Consider the following 20,003-nt stretch of genomic DNA (forward strand, 5'->3'; position numbering starts at 1 on the left):
GGACAAAAACATGACAGCGGATTTCTCAGTCATTCGGGATCAGTGCTTACATTCATATCTGTTCATTTTAATATTTTTAATATCAAATGCTACCAGGAGTGTTTAAATTATAAAACATATAAAGACAGAATGAGCTGAAGCCAAGTGTGAATTACAAAATACCCACGAGAACTTTAATAGCTGTGCAGCTCAGTTTACGAAATGTATTTTACAACGAGGAAGTAACTAGAGGCAGCTGTCGAATATCCTCAAATCTGAAATATAATACATGTCAACATGACACCAGTACATTTATTCTATATTAAGGGTTAATTCCTTTTGAAAAATAAGAATAAAAAGCAGGTTTTTGTGTCAAAGGGCAGGATTAGAAAGTTAAATCAATGCAGGTTAGGAGAAATGTCAACATTAGGTTTAGAAATATGATTAATTCAAGATTTAAACTGAGATATTAATATCCATACTCTGCCTCATCCTGCTTTATGAAACGCCCACAATGGGCCATGATGTCATCTGCACTTTGGAAAATAAAATACTGCATTTTCCCCACATAGGTTGCTAAAAATAGAAATTAAAACAGCACGGTAGAAAAAACAAAAACTTCCCCCACCCACCCTCCCAAGAAAAGAACTAGAATAATGCACTTGTTGGTGTTGAACGCTGTAAACAAGTCTCTGTTGTCCTCGGTTCATCAGTAACCTGTCCAGTGGATTCGCTCCGTGAAGTATTCTAACGTCTGAAAGCACTAGAACTGGGAAACTAAGTCTATTTCAGTGTGTTTTCACTTGTCCCCTTTTTGGATCTAATGAATCCTCCAGAGTTGTTTGTTGGCAGCAAAGACCGACGGGTCCAAAAATGTGAATTGTGTCCCGTCCCCAGTCCCTTGTCCTCCTTTCAGTAGGTGGCGTCCACTGCGTTGATGTTGCTGTCGAGCTGGTGTCTGAACGACAGCCGGGCCTTGGTGGAGAAGTAGATCTGTGACCCTCGACTGAGCCCCCCCGCTCCTTCGCTGTCGCTGCCGCAGGATGTGGTCGAGGACAGGCGGGGCTTCATCTCCTCGATGGGAACTGAGGGAAGAGGTCAGAAGGTCGGGCTCTAGTAGACTGTACTGCTTTTTATCTCACTCTACATTTGATTGTTCTGTACTTGCTCCTCACCTGTGGCGGGGGGGCACTGCCTGTTCTTGCAGCGCTCTTTACAGCGTCTGTAGAACGGGAAACACTGAAGCATCTTCACACCCATGATGGAGCCGTCTGTAGAGAGAAGAGAACGAACAGATGCATTAATATCAAAGAAATTGTCTCAAATTTGAAATATATACAGCATTTCCCAGCATGCCCAGTTCTCCTCCTTCACGTTTGAGCTGCCTGACTTCAGATCTGAGAGGCCTCAACCTGGAATTACGATCATGCACTTCTGTAACATGATAGCCTAATGTAAGCTGATGATATCAGCAATGAGTGGCCCGGTGAGCAGACATCACTCACTAATTACAGTCCCATTATCATCATCATCATCATCATCATCATCCTGTCCGCCGTCTAATCCTGGAAAAAGGACGTCAGTGTTGTTCAGCAGCCGGAGACACTGATGAGCTCTCACACAGATTTACTGGGCTGTCATCTGCTGAGTGGGAGCTTTGATTAACAGGTGGATAACTAAAGACAATTTAAGACAATTTTTTTTTTTGTGGGTCAACCTGCACCCGTTGGACATTACTAGCTGTCAATTACACGATAGCCGCGCCCCCAAAACACTGTGCTTTATCGTCTGTCTGACTCTAAATGGACAAAATGAACGTCGTGCTGTATTGAAGAAGAGATAACACTCCTGAAAATGCTTCCTGACATTATAAATCAGTCATTTACTCAAGACCTTTATAGAAACCAATGGAGTCACCCTCTGCTGGTCATTTGAGACATTACAAGTTTCTCTTCTACCTCAGCTTTACTTTCTGCACCCAGACTCTTATGTCCATTTTTATATCCAGTCTGTGGTTCTCTCTCTCAAAAGAGACTTATCCTTAGCTGCAAGTTATTCAAATAGCTAATTTCCCGGAGGATTGTCCTTCAAATCGTGGCACCTCAGAGAGATAAGATAAAGTCAGGGCCACACGATAGCGCCGAGCTTTATTTACTTAGAGTCGGGAAAAAAAAGGTCTTTATTTGAGTCTAATGAGGTTTTGAAATAGGTCAGGAGAAATGGAGCAGAGCTTCTATTGTAGGAGTGAGAGGAAAGATTAAAGCTAACAAAACTTAACACAATCGAACATCAGCAGTGTCAGGGATAGTTTCAATATCTGTTATATTAGGCTCCAATAAAAAGTGATTTATATAAAGGGTTATGACAGGATAGGAAGTTTACTTACTACCAAACTAAAGGGAATAAAACTGAAAAATGCACATGAAGTGACCACTAGAAAAGAAAAATATCTTGTCAAATTGGCACCCAGATGCAAAATGACAGGAAAGATACAACAGAGTACAAAATGGAGCAAAACAACGACAACAATTCAACAAACAACCGCAGACAATTAAGCACAAATAAAGAATCAAAACACAACGCGACCACAAAGAGTTTGCAGTCTCTCCCTGCAGAGGGGGGGGGTGTTATCTCAGAATCCTGCATGGCTGTAACCATTTTGCAGCAGATAGTTATTTATAGTCTTTTATATTATGATATTGAAACGTGTTAAAGTAGCATTGATTCATTATGAAACTACTAAAAAAACTTTGTGTTAATAACATATTTATAAATGCTCTGACTGCCTCATTCACTGCTTCTGCATGTCCTGAAGTTTCACAGCATTCAAATCAATATCAGTGCACATTGTTTCCTCAAAGGAGTTACTGTCCCACAACTACTAATGTCCCAGGAATTCGTCAATGTATTTTCACTGTGCTGCAGTTTCATTAAAATCCTCCCTGCAGCGCCGGAACCGAAGCAGCAGCCTGCTCGGTCTGATGAGTCCAACCCACTGCTGTGATAATCTACTGAGCCCCATTGTTCCCTGATCACAGAGGGACAGATTTCTGATATCTGATGACAAACTGTGAACTGTGACTGTGACGTGAAGGAGCCCAGTGTTGGACTAACATCTCTCTTTTTTCCTTTTCCCCTCCTCCTCTGTTTACTGCTAGTCCCTGGTCCCGCTCGACGGTGTGAGGCAATCGCGTGCAGACGTGACGGCTCACACGTAGCGTTCACACTCGCCCAGTCGCAGGCAGACACACAAACCAGAGGAGAGAGAGCTGCAGTAAGTGACCGACTCTGAATCCACAGATCCGCCCCGATTCCTCTCGTTTCTCCTGCACCTCCCTTCTCTGCTTCACTCAGGTGTGCCTCTGAAATCCAATCCCCATTTACACACACAGTGGAGCCATTATGGTTGTGGTCAATGCAGAGGTTCTCACAATATGCAGTCGCACACACACTGTGAACTGAGCACGACACAGCTTCCCACATGGAGGTGGACTGGAGCTTGCATGCAGAGATATAAGAAATTCTTGTTATTAGTCACTTGTTGCCTCATTAGGACCAAGCTTGGGTCCCCATGAAGTCTACTGGTCTTGACAAGGGGCAACAAAACAAGCACACGCACACGCACACGCACACGCACACACACACACACACACACACACACACACACACACACACACACACACACACACACACACACACACACACACACACACACACACACACACACACACACACAGTGCTAAGTGCCTGGTCAGTGGTGAGGAATTTTGGCCTGTGACCATGATTGGTTGTGGGGGTCTGGCAGCATGCAGCGCCCTGGTAGGCTGAAGGAGAAAAACAACCTCAGATGGCAAACATGCACGACTACACACACACACACACACACACACACACTGACTGCAGAGAGAAAACACTAGCAGAAGACAGAAGGCCTTGGGACTGGTCACGTTCTGCATGTCCAGTGACAAGGTTGTTGTTATTATTAGATGTAGTTGTTTCATTATTGCACAGACTTTACACATATTTGCACACAGGTTGACTGGACACGTGTTGTATTTAGAAATGTATTTATTGATTGATTCGTTGATTAGTTTAAGTTAAAGAGATAGGACAGAGAAGAGGATGTGATAAATGATCAACTTAGCGCAGGACAGGTTTAGGGAGGAAGTAAAAAGGCTCGAAAAGGGAAGAGAGTGAAACTCGTGCTTGATCTGTTTCTCTCTTCTGCACACAGCCTCGGAATAATGTGGCTTTACTCGTTCAATCAGTGTCGACGTGTCGATGGAGGTGACAATCACACAATCCCTCCGGGGGAACATTACTGAGCGGCTTTTGACTTGTGAATTTATGTTCTGCGCTGTGACACGCGTGGCTGGTTTTCATCACCTTACAGGAGTTTGTTGGAGGGTTAAATATTATTCTCTTACATATATTTTCCAGGTTTACAAGTCCCCCTCTGTCCTCACTCGTTCCCTTATCAGCTCTGTAAACACTGTTAAAACAAGCAGTGGACCTCATGTATTTAAAGTGACGCGATAAGAATCTTCCTGCAGCTCCACATTTCCACTGAGACGCCCTTTTTTACGCTCTGTGGCTCTGTGAAAGAAAATGTGTGGTTCTGTGTCGCTGCCCTCGACACAAAGCTGCACACAGGCCCGGCCAGGGAGGATGACGCACACACTGTGCACGCTCACCTGCACGAGTGTGTGTTTGTCCATCGATAGCAGTGCACAATCCTCTTTCATGTTCATCACAGAAGCAGCTGTCAGGCTTCGCTACAGCTCCAACATTAGAGAGACTCATCGAAATAATGCCGATAATATCACTGATGGAACATGAGTATGGTTTATTTGGTCAACTACTTTGTTTAAAGACACATTTACCTCCTTATTGCCTCACTGCAGCTCAGATGCAAATGTTGTGTTTGCTCTGCCTTTATCTGACATGTGAGATACTGCAGCTGCATTAACAATATCACAAACAACATAATGTGTTGTTATGGATTAAAGTACAAAGTAAGATTTGTAGCTGCAAGAAAGTGCAAGTGAACCTTGTTTCTTTTATATAATTGTACTCATCCTGTTTCTATCTGTCCTAATATTTAGAAAGGTGTTGGCTGAAGTGATGGCTTATTACTCTTTATACACAGAAGTTATATTAATGGCTGCCCTATGAGTTCTGAAGCTTAAATATAATACGTTGTCTTTATCATCTTATTTTTAAACATTTTTTATAACCCTCTGCCTCCTCATCCCTTTCCCTCAGTCCCTAACCTGTCACTTATCACTTTCACTTCAACACAGACACTAAATAATGGTTGTGCACATTTTCTTTCTTTCTACGCCTTTATTTTACATATTAATAATCTCTATCCAGCTGCATTACAACGCTGTAATTTCCCCCTGCCTCTTGTTTATTTTGTTGACTTGCGTGGGGCTCGTGCACGAGGTTCGAGAGCCTCCGTGCACGCCGGAGGTGGAAGGTTGAACGAGAGGCTGCGTCAGACAGGTTAATCTGAGCTTTCATCTGGAGCACTACACTCATCACTTATCCCTCCTCTCTGTCTCCGGGAATAAACAATCACAGACTCGCTTGTTGACCCAGCTGAAGTGGGAGGGAAGTGGAAGACTTGGTTTTTAAATATATCTGAAGATAATATCACTTATAAACCTGCAGACGGAACAGATGACGGGTTGAGGCGCAAAATAAAAGTTGAGGTTTTCACAAACGGCAGCAGGAGCCCTCTCACTGACACGCCCCCTGCTCCACTGTCAAAAAAGCAACTTACATTTCAGCTCTGGAGTTAAAAGAGATCATTTCACTTCTTCTGACCTTTTATTTGGCCTAAACAGCTTATTTTTTCACTTATAAATAAACCAAGTCACCTACCTGGTGGAAAAACCTTGTAGAGCAGCAGTGGAAACTGGATATTCTTGATAATGATCCCCAGCTACAACGACGTCTGTTCTCTCCTCATCTGCTTCCCTTCATTACACAGTGGTTCAGTGTGTGTGTCTGTGTGTGGGTGGGTGGGTGTGTGTGTGTGTGTCCAGGTCCAGGGAGCGCTGCCCAGTCCTGCTGCGTCCTTATTGCCAATGGAAAGGTTTGTGCAGTGACTGAACTTTAAATAGCTAATCCCCGGAGCACGGTGGTTGAGTGAGTGAGTGGACACGCCTGCTTCCTCCCTCCCTCCCTCACCCTCACTCCCTCCCTCACCCTCTGCCTCCATCCCTCCCCCTGCGCTCCTGTCCTCCTCGTCCATCTCTCACCCATCCCACATTCTGCACATACTGCACTCTGCTGCACACCTCCCTGCACTCGGTGATACAATTACTCATTTAATTACTCCCATGAACCTACTCATCAAACTATTCTATCAGGGTGTTAGGTTTCATTATTACCACAAGGAGATAATCACCTCCTAGCAACAGTTTTATTTGTTCTTCAATCACACATGAAGTGAGGTGTTGATAGATCCTGATGCGTGGGAGGATTCTCCTCTTCAGAGAAGTCAGAGGTCAACATCAACAGTGAGGTTTTCCTTTCTGGCTTCTGGTAGTGGTTTCTTTTTAACTGTGTTATTTCACTTCCATTTTCAGATTTCAGCCGGTGTTGGAATAGCAGCAGCACTTTGAACTGTGTTTAGTCACAAAGATGCTCTATAAATACAGGTTTTCAGCATGAGTGTTACTGTGTTATACTTCTGCAACCGTAAATCTAATCGCTGACAACTGGATGTTGCAGTGAGCAACTTTAAAATACACATCAAGACTGTAAGAAATGAAGGAAATGATAGAATCACACTTTCCTCCATGTCAGTGTGATGTGAGTTTAATAGAATTAAACATAATTTGATGCTTAAATATGTAAAAACAAGGGGAAGGAGGTTTTGATGGTGCACGTTCATACATATTATCTTAGTCAGGTTCCAACTAATTCCCCTCCACCTGGAGCTTATATAATAATTGCTGTTGGTTATCTGAATCACTCAAACACTGCTAAACCCATTTTCATAATTCAGTGGCTGGGTGGGGCATGACCCAATTCAAGATCGGATTCTTGAGAAACGGGCAGCTCCAGAAAATCAGTTTCTTTTACCGAGATGAGGTGTGACCCATGGTGGAGGTATGTCTCCTCCAAACGCCTTTCAATCCCCACTTCTTCATTTTAGTTTTGATTGTTTGTCTGTTACTCATTGCACGGAAACAAAAGAGAAAGATGTTGTATTGTTCAGTCGGAGAATATTAAGTATCGGTGTGCATCCAAGAATATGATGTCTCCTGTGTGGCCGTAGAGGAAATCCCTGTCCTGTTAGAGTGAGAGTGTTTAAATCTGATGTGGATTAAAACGACAGAGTGCAGCCTTTTGGAATCGTGACGGATTTGTGACTCTTCATGGGACAGCAGACGCTTCTCTCTGCCTTTCTCTGTCTGTTCAACCACTTTATTCCAACACAGCCCGACTCAGTGAACAGTTTACTGGCATTTTGATTGTCCATGCAAATGCTCCTTGATTTCTCCACAGGATCAAAAGTTACTGTCACATTTGAATCATAACAAACTTGTTCACTCCTGTTTCTTGGCTCATGTTCACTTTTAAATTATTAGAAACCTGTTTTGAAATGTTGTCGTCAAAGAACAGTTTGTCAACGTACGATTCTCGGTGGATAAGATGCCAAGCGAGTGATGTCTCCGTAAAATAAAGGTGTGGTCGGGTGTCACTTGTCAGCAGCACGAGTGAGTCTCACACACAGTCTCATATCTGTTCTGCTTCTTTCAGACACATCCTGAAGTCTGGATATTCTCCTGAAATTATCCTGAAGGGCTGTTTGTGACAAGGCAAATGTTTGAGTCAGTTGTCCGGAGAATTGACGATGATAACGTTTTTAACACGTGACAGGCGTGAAACTGATTGAATAGGAATATGGAAAGGCGATGGACTAGTGGCAGAAACTTGGACTATGGGCAGAAAAGGTCTCTTGTTCGTCTCTGGTTCGACTCCACGGAGAAACCACAAAAAGACGAACCTGGATTGATCTGTCCAAAAATCCAAGAGTATTCTCCCTACCCTGTCTAGTGCCCCTGAGCAAGGCACCTTACTCCCCCAACATCTGCTCCCCGGGCGCTGTACACGGTGTGTCCTGCACCAGATGGGTTAAATGCAGAGGTTAAATATCCCTACAATTGCATGAGTGTGCCTGTGCATGTCTGTGCATGTGTTTGGGACAAATAAATGTATCATAATCTTAATATCTCAGTATAGGAGCAATACACGTAGACTCCAGACTCCACCCCTAACCTGAACATCTTCCTGTTGTCGTGAACGCTGCATATGTGAAGTCTTTACATCTGAAAGCGGCTTGTGCAACGTGGAACACATGCAAACCTCAGCATCAGCCTGACCTGCACTGTAACTACACCTAAAATCTATATTCTGCATTTTCCACATCAGGCTGGAAACCAAAGCGATTCTCCTCATTATGTGTCAACACATTAAAATATGACTTGAGGAGAATTCTCCCGTCTGGCAGGTCTGAACATGCGTATTGTTGTTGGCTCTTATCAGCTGACTAGATGGCTCATAGCTGTTTATTGGCTCTGCAGCCGCAGTTTAAGGCTTATTGAGGCCACTCCGCCGGCTGCAGAGATTTGTCCCAGTGGAAATTTACCCAGATGAGTTCTCAGAGTGAGTCGGAGCTCGCCGGTCAGAAATCACCCTGGAAACGCTCTGTGTTTTCCAAAGCTGCTGTTGCACTGAGATCCTCACCAGGGACTCACCCACAAGGAGAAAAAAAGACTGTTCTCATGTGGAGTTCATAGGAAAATGTCCACTTTGTGCAATGTAAGGTTGTGAAATAGGTTGGTTATTGAATAGCTTGTAACCGGGTGAAGTTGGCAGCTTGTGTCTCATTCGTTAATCCAACAATAGTCATGGGTTTTTACAAATTTGGGCCTTTTTTTGATGCTTGTAGACAAAAAGCCTCCGAACGAACCTTCACAGAATCGTTAACTTTGATTTCTTAATACATGGATATCATTGTTTTGCTAGATTTGCCTTATTTCTATCATTTGAGCTTTAATATCTCCGTCATCTGTGTAAATGTCCAGTCTTACCCACCAAGGTGAGGTGAGGTGCACGCTCACATGTCCAGATTTACACTGTGGACGTGGATGAAGGACGGACATGCTTCAGTAGGGCATTGACTCTAATTTTAAATCTGGCCCTTGTGATGATTAACAGCAGGACAGTCGACTTGGACCCAGGCGGTCACAGAAAGTTATGGTTTTGAATTAAACTACGTATGATGGTGGTTATTGCAATGTTGCTATTGTCACGCCTTCATAGAAAGTCCAGTGGTCGCCTCATTGACTTTGCATTGACCGACTCGTTCCTCTCCATGTAAGGTGGCGAGTTTCCTTCCGAATGTGATTAGGAGTCGAGCCCGGTGGCTTCCTGTGGCTCAGATATCAGCAGCTGAACTGCTCCCGCTGCCCCAGTGACCTCAAGTGCCACCGTGATATCAGACACTTTGAGCCACGGGTGGGAGGCAGGGAGGTCGGGGGGGTGTCAGCGGACGGCAAGTGGAAACCGACATTGTCATAATACTGACATCACCGCTCCCTATTGGTTTCAATATATTCCGATGACGACTGGAGCCAGTTTTTTTGTGATCAAATTTTTATTGGGATTTGAAGGACAACAATCATCATCATTCAACAGCGCATAAATAAAATAATTACCGTATACAAACATAAGTATACCCATGTACTTACACACACAGATACACACATATGTGCCGGATAATCATAAAATGAATACATAAAAATAAAAATAGAACGATATAACTGAAGATAAATATATAGCAAAAATTAAGTACAATACATAAAATGGGAAAAAGTGCCATTGAAGTGTAACCTAGTTAGATCTATCAAATGGTTAGATTCCGTCCACAATTTGCAGTACACAGTAAAACATAAACAGGAAACATAAACCAAAGAAAATAAAAGAAAAACCACCAAACTTTTTAAAATCAAGACAATAAGAAAGGTCATAAGCCCCAAAGCTGCACAAGTGTTTTATAAGTGGACTGTTCTCTTGTCACTATAAAACACTGCAGCAACTTTAAATCCCCAGAAAGCCAAACATTGTGAGCAAAGCCAAAAAATAGTTGGCACAAGTTTTCCTCTGTATCTGAGAAGTTCTTATTCATCGCACGACACTTCAGATTTGTCAAGTGGCCACAAGTCCTGACCCACGGGTCTAAATCCCCTCTAAGAGTTTTAAAGTCTTTACTTATTTACTGAGAAAGGTCGTGATCTTACATTGCATGAGAAGACGGAGGTTTTATGAGGCAGTTTACTCAGTAAGAGTTTCTCAGTTTAACAGCTGGAGGAGTTGTCCCACGCCCATGGAATGACATTTAAAATCAGACTAATTTCATTTTAAAATGCCAAAATCTGTATCCAGTCATTGTTCTGCAGCCGAACTGCTGACCTAAAATAGAGCCTTTGCAGGAACAAACCAGATCTCTGTGAATGTTTACTGCTCCCCAACCCGAGTGCATGTTCTCCTCCTCCTCCTCCTCCTTCTCCTCCTCCTCCTCCTCCTCCTCCTCCTCCTCCTCCTCCTCCTCCTCCTCCTCCTCCTTCTCCTCCTCCTCCTCCTCCTCCTCCTCCTTCTCCTCCTCCTCCTCCTCCTCCTCCTCCTCCTCCTCCTCCTCCTCCTCCTCCTCCTCCTCCTCCTCCTCCTCCTCCTCCTCTCCCCTCAGACCTCCAGACATTCCCATGCCCAGGGTTTGTTGATTTTCTGTTGATGTTGGCGTTGTTCTGCGGAGCCGGGCCAGCTGAGGTCGCTTGTGGCCGGTTCAATCCTCTGTGGTCGTCCTCGTCTCATCAGTCGCCTCCTTCCTCTTCTTCCTCAGAGCACTGTGTCTGTTATCAGGTGCCTCTTCATCACGTCTACGTTTACAGACGAACCTGTGCATGTGTCGCTCTCAGTGATTTCATCATGGGGAGTCTGATAGGCTGTAATCTACACACTATGCAAATCAGCTGATACTGTAGTAGAGTGTAGTCAATAAACCGTCTGAGGGCAATGGACGACCGACTGTCTTTATTTCTCCCTCTTCCGCTTTTCCTTCCTTCACTTTTTGATGTCAAATCAAAACTAAAAAACTTCCTTAATAATAATATTATATATAATATTAAAGCAGTGTAACAGAAATCAACTGCAAACATGTAGAAATGTTAATATAATGTCTTGATTTGATTAATTTAAAGGTCATTATACAGGACTCAATCAAACTTAAATACTTTAAAATGCAGCTGCTGAATCCTTTCAAAATGTAACTATCGACCATCAAAATACACAGGCCCAGGTTTTGTTCTTGGCCATTTGTAACTTTATTTTGAAAATTCCTGCTTTAGGTGATTATCAAAACCCGGTAATAACCTCATATCTGCAGGAACTGTGTAATTGAATGTGACGTGTCGGTCACGGAGAGTTACAGACGACAGAGCATCTCTGGTGCTGAGCTGCCGACAACTCTATCAACCGGGAGATCCAGTTTATTTAAGTGTCTGTGCTCCTGGGACAGCCGTGCATGAAAACCCGAACACACAAGAGACACTATGTCATGGGGCTAATATGTGGTTCGGGTGCAAAATGTCACGTCTCAGTGTTGTTTGATAATAAGGAGCCAGGGACACAGGCGCTGACAGAGTCTTTTAACAATTATTACCTTGGCAGAACTTCTTGCAACTCAACTTAAATGAAGAACTTACATCGAGGCTCCACAGGACACAATGTTTGGGATCCTGCATCTGAAGACTACAAATTCTTAAAGTTACAAATGATTTTAAAGTTAGAGTAGAATAATGGATCGGATCTGACTCCAGACCAGCTGAAGGTGCCTGACTGTCTGCTCCTGGGATCCACTCGGGTCGCTCATCCTGTGGTTGAGATAATCGCCGGGTGGCGGTGGACGCTGCTGAGTTATCAGCTGCGTCATGATGTGTCTGAGTCGAGACTTCTGTCTTCTTCGTTGGTCACAGGATGACCGGTGCTTTCAAACCAGGCTGCGGTTGTTGGTGTGAAGCTGAGATTTTCACAAGCTGCATATTATCGTGTTGCTCAGAGTCGTTTGCACTGTTGTGTCCAAATAGCTCAGACAGTTCATGCTGACTATTTATTTTTCAGTGTCCTTAAATCCTTCTACATTTCTAAATAAAAGCCTGAGAGATGGGTATTTGTGCCTTTTCTCGCTTGTTGAATACTTTTCTTGTTTCTCTCCTGTTTTTCTTTTCTCTTTCTGGGCGTGGGGGTGGTGGTGGGGGTGGGTGGGGACCTTTCCCTGCCTTTTCAGCCTCCGTCAGTGCCTGTGTGCTCTTACATCACTGTTCCGCCGCCTCGCCATTAAAAAGCACTTTCTCTGCCTCTCTGGATTCTTTCAGGGCGCCTTTTTTTTGGATTTGCATGAGAAGCAGCTGGGAACGGGCCCCCTTCCCGTTCTCCTCCCTTTGTCCCTCCGTTCTTTTATTCCAAATTCTCCTCACTGATGCCCCTTCCTCGCTTTGTGCCGTGCATTATATAAGACGGCTGCATAACGTAATAACCGGCCAATCGTTTAGCTGAGATGCTCGTGGTGTTGGGCACAGCACTTGTTTTCCACGGCAGAGAGAAACAACATCCCCACCCTGTCCCGGACGTGTGTTTTGGAAATAAGTTTTAAATTTGAAACAGGTTGTGAGAGTTTCCAGGCCAAAGCACGTGGGATTGTGACTCAATTGGATGCACTCAGAGAAAGGCAGAGGGGTTTTTAATAGAGCAGGGTGAAAAATGTTCTGTAGACATTATTAATGAGGCCACTGAAGCGGGTCTAGATGTGTTTATCTGCACGACCAGGGAGTCTTTGAGCTTGTTTTGCCTCTCTGAAGAGACTAGCTCTATATTTACCTGGTTGCCGCTCTGCGACGGGCTTTTTTCTTGAAAGTTAGGTAACAATTACCTAGAAGTCGCTGCACGGCAACAAAAGATTAAGAGCTTAACTCTGCAAACGGCCACTTGGGAGGACCATGCAGCGTCTGTGCAGCTGCACTGTTCGCCGCGTCCACAGGGGGCGCTCTGACCTTTGACCCTTGGTCTTGACGCACGACAAATCCTGTGAGAAGTGACTGTCTGTGGGGGGGGGGGGGGGATCGTTTGAGGCAGTCGATGACACAGAGGTTACTGAACAAATGTGTGTGTGTGTGTTTGTGTGTTTAAGGAAAACAATATATATATATATATATAAAACAAAAAAGCAAGATTCACAAAGTAAATTTCTTGGGAAAAATACGTTTTAATAATCATTGATGTAGCTTCACTTTCACTCATGATGCACAAGCACTAAAAAAATAGATTAAGTTAAAAACATTATTTGAAATTCATCTATTTCTCTTATGTCCTCTGCGATGTATGTTTGTTTCTTTATAGCAAAAGCAAACCAGTCCTCACCATTACAGTGTGATTCATGCTGACCCGCCTTGTTTTAAATCTTCATATTGGTTCAATCCAAAAAAAAAAGAAGCAAAGAGACAAACAACCGACATGAACAACAAATGGAGTAAAGCTTCTCGAACAGGATCGCCTTCAGAATAAAAGTACAGGGGAGTATCAGAAGAAAATCTCAATCTGCTTCACAGCATTCGATCCCTTCCTCCTTGTGGACGCAGGTCACAGAAGGTCGGTCCTCACAGGCCACCGTCATCCTGCAACGGGACACAAGTCACGGGTCAATTTCAATGTTTCAGACAGGAAGCCATGTTCAGATGACTGACAGGGTCTGTAAATAAATGTGCGCGTCGCGTTAATGTGTAGTCGACGTTTGCTGATGTGTCTGTTTACTGAGAAACGTGTGGAACAAGTGTTGCTCAACTTTAAATCATGATTTGGATGATCCTCCAAATGAAAAAAGCTAAATTAAACCCATATTATAATGTGATTTACTCTTTACCTCATTTGTTTAATCCATTAAATATAGCAAAAAAATGACGTGATGTGTTTTTAAGTGTATTTCCCTTTCCTAATGTTTTCTGTAGTGGACTTCCTCTCATAGGTGGGAGCCATTTTCCTGTGTCGTGGCCGAACCCATGCTACAATCCCACTAAAGCCATTAACAGTCAATCGGCCCACTTCCCCGCGCCCACGTTATCAACACAGGATCAGAACTCACAAAACTCTGCCCTTTCCTGTTTTCCATATACCTGGCTCACTTCCTGAAACTCCACCAGTACAGAACCCCTCACGTTGGTGTGTTCCTGTTTGATAAAACTGTGTAACATGTTATCGCTTCCCCCTTTTCATAACCGCCTGTAATCCTTTGTGTTTATTTCATGACCTGAAGGGATCAGAACTACAAAAATGTGCATGTATCTCTTCCCTTGATGGGATTAAAATGTTCTTTCATGAAGAAAAACTAAAAACTTCAACTCCGGTAAACAGGGTTTGTAGCAGAGTGCACATTATTTGGTGTATTTCTATTTCTACATGAACGCAGTGAACAATGAACATGCATGGTTATGGTTTATATCCTTACGTTATATCGTTTGCCTGAGGACAACACGTCTGATGGCCATTTTGTTTCTGTGTGTCTTTCTTTTGTACATCTGTCCACCGGTTTAAAGAAAGTTACTGGGATTTTCCTAGGTTTGTGGAGGGCTTAAGTGCTGCACTGTGTGTTTGTATGTTTGTGTGTGTGTGTGTGTGTGTGTGTGTGTGTGTGTGTGTGTGTGTGTGTGTGTGTGTTCGCCATAAAAAAATTACAAGTCTTACAGTGAGGGATTTGAACTGTGATTTTCTCATCCTTCCATTTATCAATACTTGTTTTTTATTTATTTAATTATCAAAAATAGAATTAAATTACGGATTCAGAACAGGATTAGATTTGCAATGTGACAAACATTAAACACAATATCACTTTGTGTGTGTGTGTGTTTTCATTTTGTTAAATTTTCCAAAATTCCTCCGATCTCGCTCGGCAATGATAACACAGCTGGTAAAAAGGGGAGTTCAACATCAACAGACATTTCCAATTTATGTTGGAATTTGAAGCTGATTCTATCTGCCCCTTTATAACTTTCAGCCCCTGCCCCTCTAAAGGTCTCTGCACGGCCCTGGTGTTTACCCACATTGTCTCTATCGCGGCAGTCCCCACAGATGCAGCCCAGGCAGCCGTTGACCACCTGGATGCCACAGAGCACCATCTGCAGCAGACCCATGGCCAGCAGGATGAAGAAGAGCACCACGTGCCACATCACTGCGTTGAGAGGGGAGATGCATTCCGTCCATAAGGTCTGGTTCACGATGTAGTTACCCCTGAGAGGGAGAACAGACACACACACACAAACACACACATACAGAGATTCAGTTAAAAAAGTGCAGAGTTTGGGGGTGAAGGAGGAAAAAGATGGAATGACTGAGGTGAAGAAATATGTGTCATTCAGGATGTTAATGGGAAACAAAGGGGGGTGGAGGAGGAACACACACTGGAAAACAAAAAGGAAAAGTTCTTGCAGAGTTTCAGAGTTCAAACTTATTATTTAAATGAGTATTTCGACACCGATGAGCAGGTTTGTACAACTCTCGTGTCTAGAAACAGTTCCCGTGCTCTTTGTACAAAGTAACAAAATCACTGCAGCTTTAATGGTCACTGATTAACATATTATATCGTGATCGTTTAACCTGTGGAATAACCGAAGTGTAAACTTGCAGGTTTTTGCTGTTCTGGTTTAAACCAGGTTGAGATTAATTTGCTGCCACAGCTTTAAATTCATCTTCAGACGTGAGAGTAGCATCGAGTTTCTCGTCTGACTCACAACCACGAAGCCAATAAAGTGAATATTGAGGTAATTCTTTACTTTTCCATCTTTCTACTGTAAACATAGTAAATTGTAGTTACTTACTTCACAATTAAATTTATTTTGAAACTTGACTTTGAAGGCAAAATAGATGAAAGGTCTCCAAAGAGTGTTACGAGTCTTGTTCAGCATCTATATGTTTGACATATTTGTATTAAGGGAAAAGTGGGTTTTGACTACTCTCAAACAATATATATTTATAATCATCTGTTAATCTCTAGATCATTTTGTTTGATCAATCCTTCATTTATCTGTAAAATACCAGAGACCAGTGTGGAATTCCCATTTCAGTCTCCCAGTATCAGTGGTGATGTTTACAAGTTTTTTGTTTTGTACAAACGGTAAAAACCTACAGATATAAACTTTACCGATGATACAAAACGTTGCAAAACTGTAAATTCTCACGTTTAGAATGCAGCTGAATTCCCTGCTTTTCTGCTTGATAAATTTCCCAAATGATCAATAATGTTGTTGATTAAATTCCTCAGTGATCATCTGATTTTCCTATAGATTGTTGTTTTATTATAACGCAGAAACACTTAGAAAATCAGAATCTGAGCTTTGCTGTCGGAAGCACCCGCTCCGGTCGACTATAAATAGCCCATCATGCAATGTGTAATCAAGCCCAGTTCCCCTGCTGTGAACAGTGACGCCCTTTAATCTCCCATATCTATTAACCCGATGGTTTGTCTATCAGGTGACTCACTGGTTCCTGCCTGAGCTCGGGAAATGTCTCATTGGAGCCAAACACGTTATCGCTGTGGCTCCTCCCCCTTTTAAATATCAGTTTTCAAAAATCTGTCAGCAAGAAGATGAAATATATAGAGACTAGATATTTAATTCAAGAATCAGAACAACCACAATCTGTGGCCTAATCACATACTTAAGGCCTATTATTGCCTTTATCTTGATATTAAGATTAGTATTCAGTTATTATTATATCTTTTTCTACATGGTAATTTCCTATTTCCACATTTTTGCATTAATAAGGTGAAGACCTCTCGTACTTTTCTATGTTTTTTTGAAAGAGTGCAAATAAATATCAAATCAAATCAACATGGCTACTGATCAGAATATAAGAATCGTTTCTTTTAGATCGTTTGGCCAAATGTTTTTTATTATTTATTTATTCACGTATTAAAATATCATGGAGAGAAAGAGTAATTTTCCAACTACAGCTGCAATGACACAAACCGAAGAGGTTGGTTCAGTCTGCCACCTACTGGCCTTTAGGAATATGACAAGTCTAGTTCTCCTTTTCTTTTCTTTTTTCATGATAATAAATCATAACTGTTTCTGTTCTCAAGAGACAGATAAGGAAGCTGCCTGTGTGGTGGGGTCCGGTTTGCTGCCTCAGACTTTTTGACTCCACTGTAGCTGATAATAAGATAACACATAGATACACAGAATCTATAAGGAGGCAGTTTGCAGGGGGGGGAGAAAAAGCACATTTAAAACTCCAGTGGCGTGAAGAACACTCACGTGCCAGCTGCTTCAAACGGGTACGCCCATCCCTCATCGGTTAGACACTTGGGTCCGATAGCCAGACCTGCCGAGGCCACGCTGGTGCAGTAGATGGCTCCGATGAGGCCAAACACCGAGGAGAACACAGAGCTCAACATCTGAAGGGAAGACGAGGACAGACATCACTTCACCTCCAGTAGCTTCAACACTGCAGAAGTTATACCTTCTGTATTCTTACTTATATTACATCAGTATTCTTTACTCATTTCTTTCTCATATTCAAAATTCAAAGAGCTTCATTGTGGTGTTGTAGATATTTCAAGATATATATTTATATATAAATGTAAGAATATAGAATAATATAGGTGTTATTAGGCACGCGGCAGTAGAGATTGAACTCTGCTTGACTTTGGAGAATCCTCAGTCTGATTCCTTATCACATAGAGGAGGATGGTGAAAGTCTCACTCAAAGGATTTGTCTCGTCTGAATATTTCTGGATTTATTCAATTAGTGATATTTTATTGTCTTTTTTCGATTGTAGGATTTCCTTGGCCGAATTCCAAGATTAGATTAAGTAAATTAAGCATTATATTCACTTACTCACTCAAGGGAGTTTTTTTTTTAAGAAACTTGTCCCATTCTTTTCCAGTGTCGTAATGGAATCACTTGACTTGTTGCCTCAAACAGTTTTTGCTGATATCATATTGTTTTTTCCCCTCCAGTCTTTCTAGTGGCAGCCTGTGAGGTATCCCTGTGTTGAATACACACCTAATCACATCTTCTCTCACTGTAATAAAGTCATAATAGAATAAAAGTGGTTTCTCTAATGAAAACTGTCGAATGACTGAAGTATACTGCAGCTGCACTTCTGCAAAAAACATATTTGGCAAAACCTAATAACTTTAAACTGTTATTTCAAAATGTGGAAGTGCCCTGATAAGGTGCTTCCAGTACAGTTAACGCTTTAATAACCCGGTTGCACTGCTCATCTGGGGCATTGCTGATGAAATACACACGATTCAACTTTGTCCTTTGCTCGTTTTTATGGGGTCTCCCTCGCCGTTTGCCCCCGTCACCTCCAACCTTCATTATCAGGCCGGTTCCCAACAACGCCTATATATATTAAAATCTTTTCAATGACTTTACTCACCCGGCAACGGTTGCCACAGCAACCATATCCGCAGCAACCCTTGCCCCCGGCCTTGATAGCCGAGCAGCTCGGACACAGCATCTGAAGAGTGGACGATATGAAAAGATGCATCATTTCATATGTTTGATTCTCTCTGAAGCTTTTAATATGCAGGTTTAGTGTGTTTGTGTTTGTGTCTTTTAATGCACACATGTACGTGCACCTACTCATTTGCATTTCCATGTGTGCGTCTCTCTCCGAGCGCCGTCTTATCTCATAACCAAATATTTGTGAAGAGTTTGACTTTCTCATCCCAGCAGGCGATGACATCCAGGTAGATTTATACTTGTCCCTGATCCAAACTATTATATCACAGCAATAAAGACATGTCCCTCTGCTGGACTCAAAGGTCTCTAATCAGTTTAGGAGGTTAAACATTGATCATTTATTTATTCATATCGTATATATTTATTGCCCCTGTCCAATAGAAGGATAGCGTGAGTGGAAACTCTGTGTGTGTGTGTTTTCGATGATGAAGAACAGGAGATAATTCAGTATTTCCCTCAAAGCTTCTCCTCTGTCCAATCAGCAACAACTACATGTATTCAATTTAGTGAAACTACATTTTATCTTATTTTTGTACATGGTGGAGATAATTTAATTGAAGTTATAGCTGGTGAATAAATGTAGTTGAGTATTTCCTTCTGAACTGGAGGAATACTCCATCACTTGAAGTAAAGTAGAATTGTACTTGTGTTAGTTCATGTACTTCAAAGTGAACGTTGAGTTTAAATCTCAATGTAAAGGTATTTTATTTAAGATAAATCTTTTCATGGTTTTTCATTTAAGATTTAAGATCTCGAGTAGAATTTAAAATACAACCTCTTTTTCCAGAGGTATCGTTATGGTTCACAAGTCAAAACCCAGATCAGGAAAATAGTAACAAGACAAATTCTGATAGAGGAACTCAAAAATAATCAAACGAAATACAACAATTTAACAAAGTGTACAAAATATTTTCCGCGGTAGTCCCCAAAAAATAATACTAGTAAAACTTACTCGTAAAAGTAACCAATAAAATGTTTACAGGTTTACACAAGGCTGAGTAAATGACTGGAAAACCAATAAAACATCCGACCACGCTCCATTACTCACAAAGAGGCCTCCTCCGATCAGCCCCCCCATGAGCCAGACCTGGACGGAGATCTGGTCGGTGTCCAGACTCTTCCCATCGGGGAAGAACAGCAGCAGGTTGGCGATCATGCAGATGAAGGCGGTGGGCAGCAGGATGAGGCCCACCAGGCGAGCGCACTTCCCCGTACAACACATGATTTCACACCCTTGTTTCTCTCGCTCACTGCTCCCTGTCCTCGTTCTCTCCTCTCACTGCCAGGTGTCTCCCCGTCCTCTTAGAGTCAGGCAGAAGTCGGTGGTGGGAAACTGGTGGGAGGGAGGTAGGGGGAGGCCCAGGACCGACGGCTCACCCCTGCTCACGGTGAAAGTCAAACACGAGCAGTCACAGTTCGAACAGGGA

At 42.6% G+C, this 20,003-nt stretch overlaps 2 protein-coding genes across 3 annotated transcripts; both read right to left on the bottom strand.

The window, feature by feature from the left end:
* Positions 1-140: 140 nt before the first annotated feature.
* Positions 141-6,068, bottom strand: si:ch211-237l4.6 (uncharacterized protein LOC446130 homolog). Of its 2 annotated transcripts, none has more exons than XM_061095918.1 (3): positions 5,869-6,068; positions 1,155-1,250; positions 141-1,064 (listed from the first exon to the last, which is right to left on the bottom strand). In XM_061095918.1, exons 2-3 carry the CDS (start codon positions 1,237-1,239, stop codon positions 892-894), a joined length of 258 nt encoding a protein of 85 aa, XP_060951901.1. In that variant the 5' UTR covers positions 1,240-1,250; positions 5,869-6,068; the 3' UTR covers positions 141-891. The 2 variants fall into 2 exon arrangements, with proteins under 2 accessions (XP_060951901.1, XP_060951900.1); XM_061095917.1 differs by lacking the exon at positions 5,869-6,068 and adding an exon at positions 2,895-3,191.
* A 7,230-nt stretch (positions 6,069-13,298) lies between these two features.
* On the bottom strand, positions 13,299-20,003 carry tm4sf5 (transmembrane 4 L six family member 5). Its single transcript, XM_061066163.1, has 5 exons — positions 19,625-20,003; positions 18,491-18,571; positions 17,358-17,497; positions 15,147-15,333; positions 13,299-13,727 (listed from the first exon to the last, which is right to left on the bottom strand). The coding sequence occupies exons 1-5, from the start codon at positions 19,796-19,798 to the stop codon at positions 13,710-13,712; spliced, it is 600 nt and encodes a 199-aa protein (XP_060922146.1). The 5' UTR covers positions 19,799-20,003; the 3' UTR covers positions 13,299-13,709.

The sequence above is a fragment of the Limanda limanda genome, chromosome 22, assembly GCF_963576545.1.
Source record: "Limanda limanda chromosome 22, fLimLim1.1, whole genome shotgun sequence".
NCBI classification, from domain to species: domain Eukaryota; kingdom Metazoa; phylum Chordata; class Actinopteri; order Pleuronectiformes; family Pleuronectidae; genus Limanda; species Limanda limanda.

What these genes read in the sequence shown, in the direction of transcription:
- si:ch211-237l4.6 (XM_061095917.1), bottom strand. An exon ending in GCAGTGCCCCCCCGCCACAG is followed by an intron (nt 1,065 to 1,154) that starts GTGAGGAGCAAG and finishes CTCTTCCCTCAG; the next exon opens with TTCCCATCGAGGAGATGAAG.
- tm4sf5 (XM_061066163.1), bottom strand. Translation starts at nt 19,798, where the DNA reads ATGTGTTGTACGGGGAAGTGCGCTCGCCTGGTGGGCCTCATCCTGCTG. An exon ending in TGATCGGAGGAGGCCTCTTT is followed by an intron (nt 18,572 to 19,624) that starts GTGAGTAATGGA and finishes TCCACTCTTCAG; the next exon opens with ATGCTGTGTCCGAGCTGCTC. An exon ending in CCGTTTGAAGCAGCTGGCAC is followed by an intron (nt 15,334 to 17,357) that starts GTGAGTGTTCTT and finishes TCTCCCTCTCAG; the next exon opens with GGGTAACTACATCGTGAACC.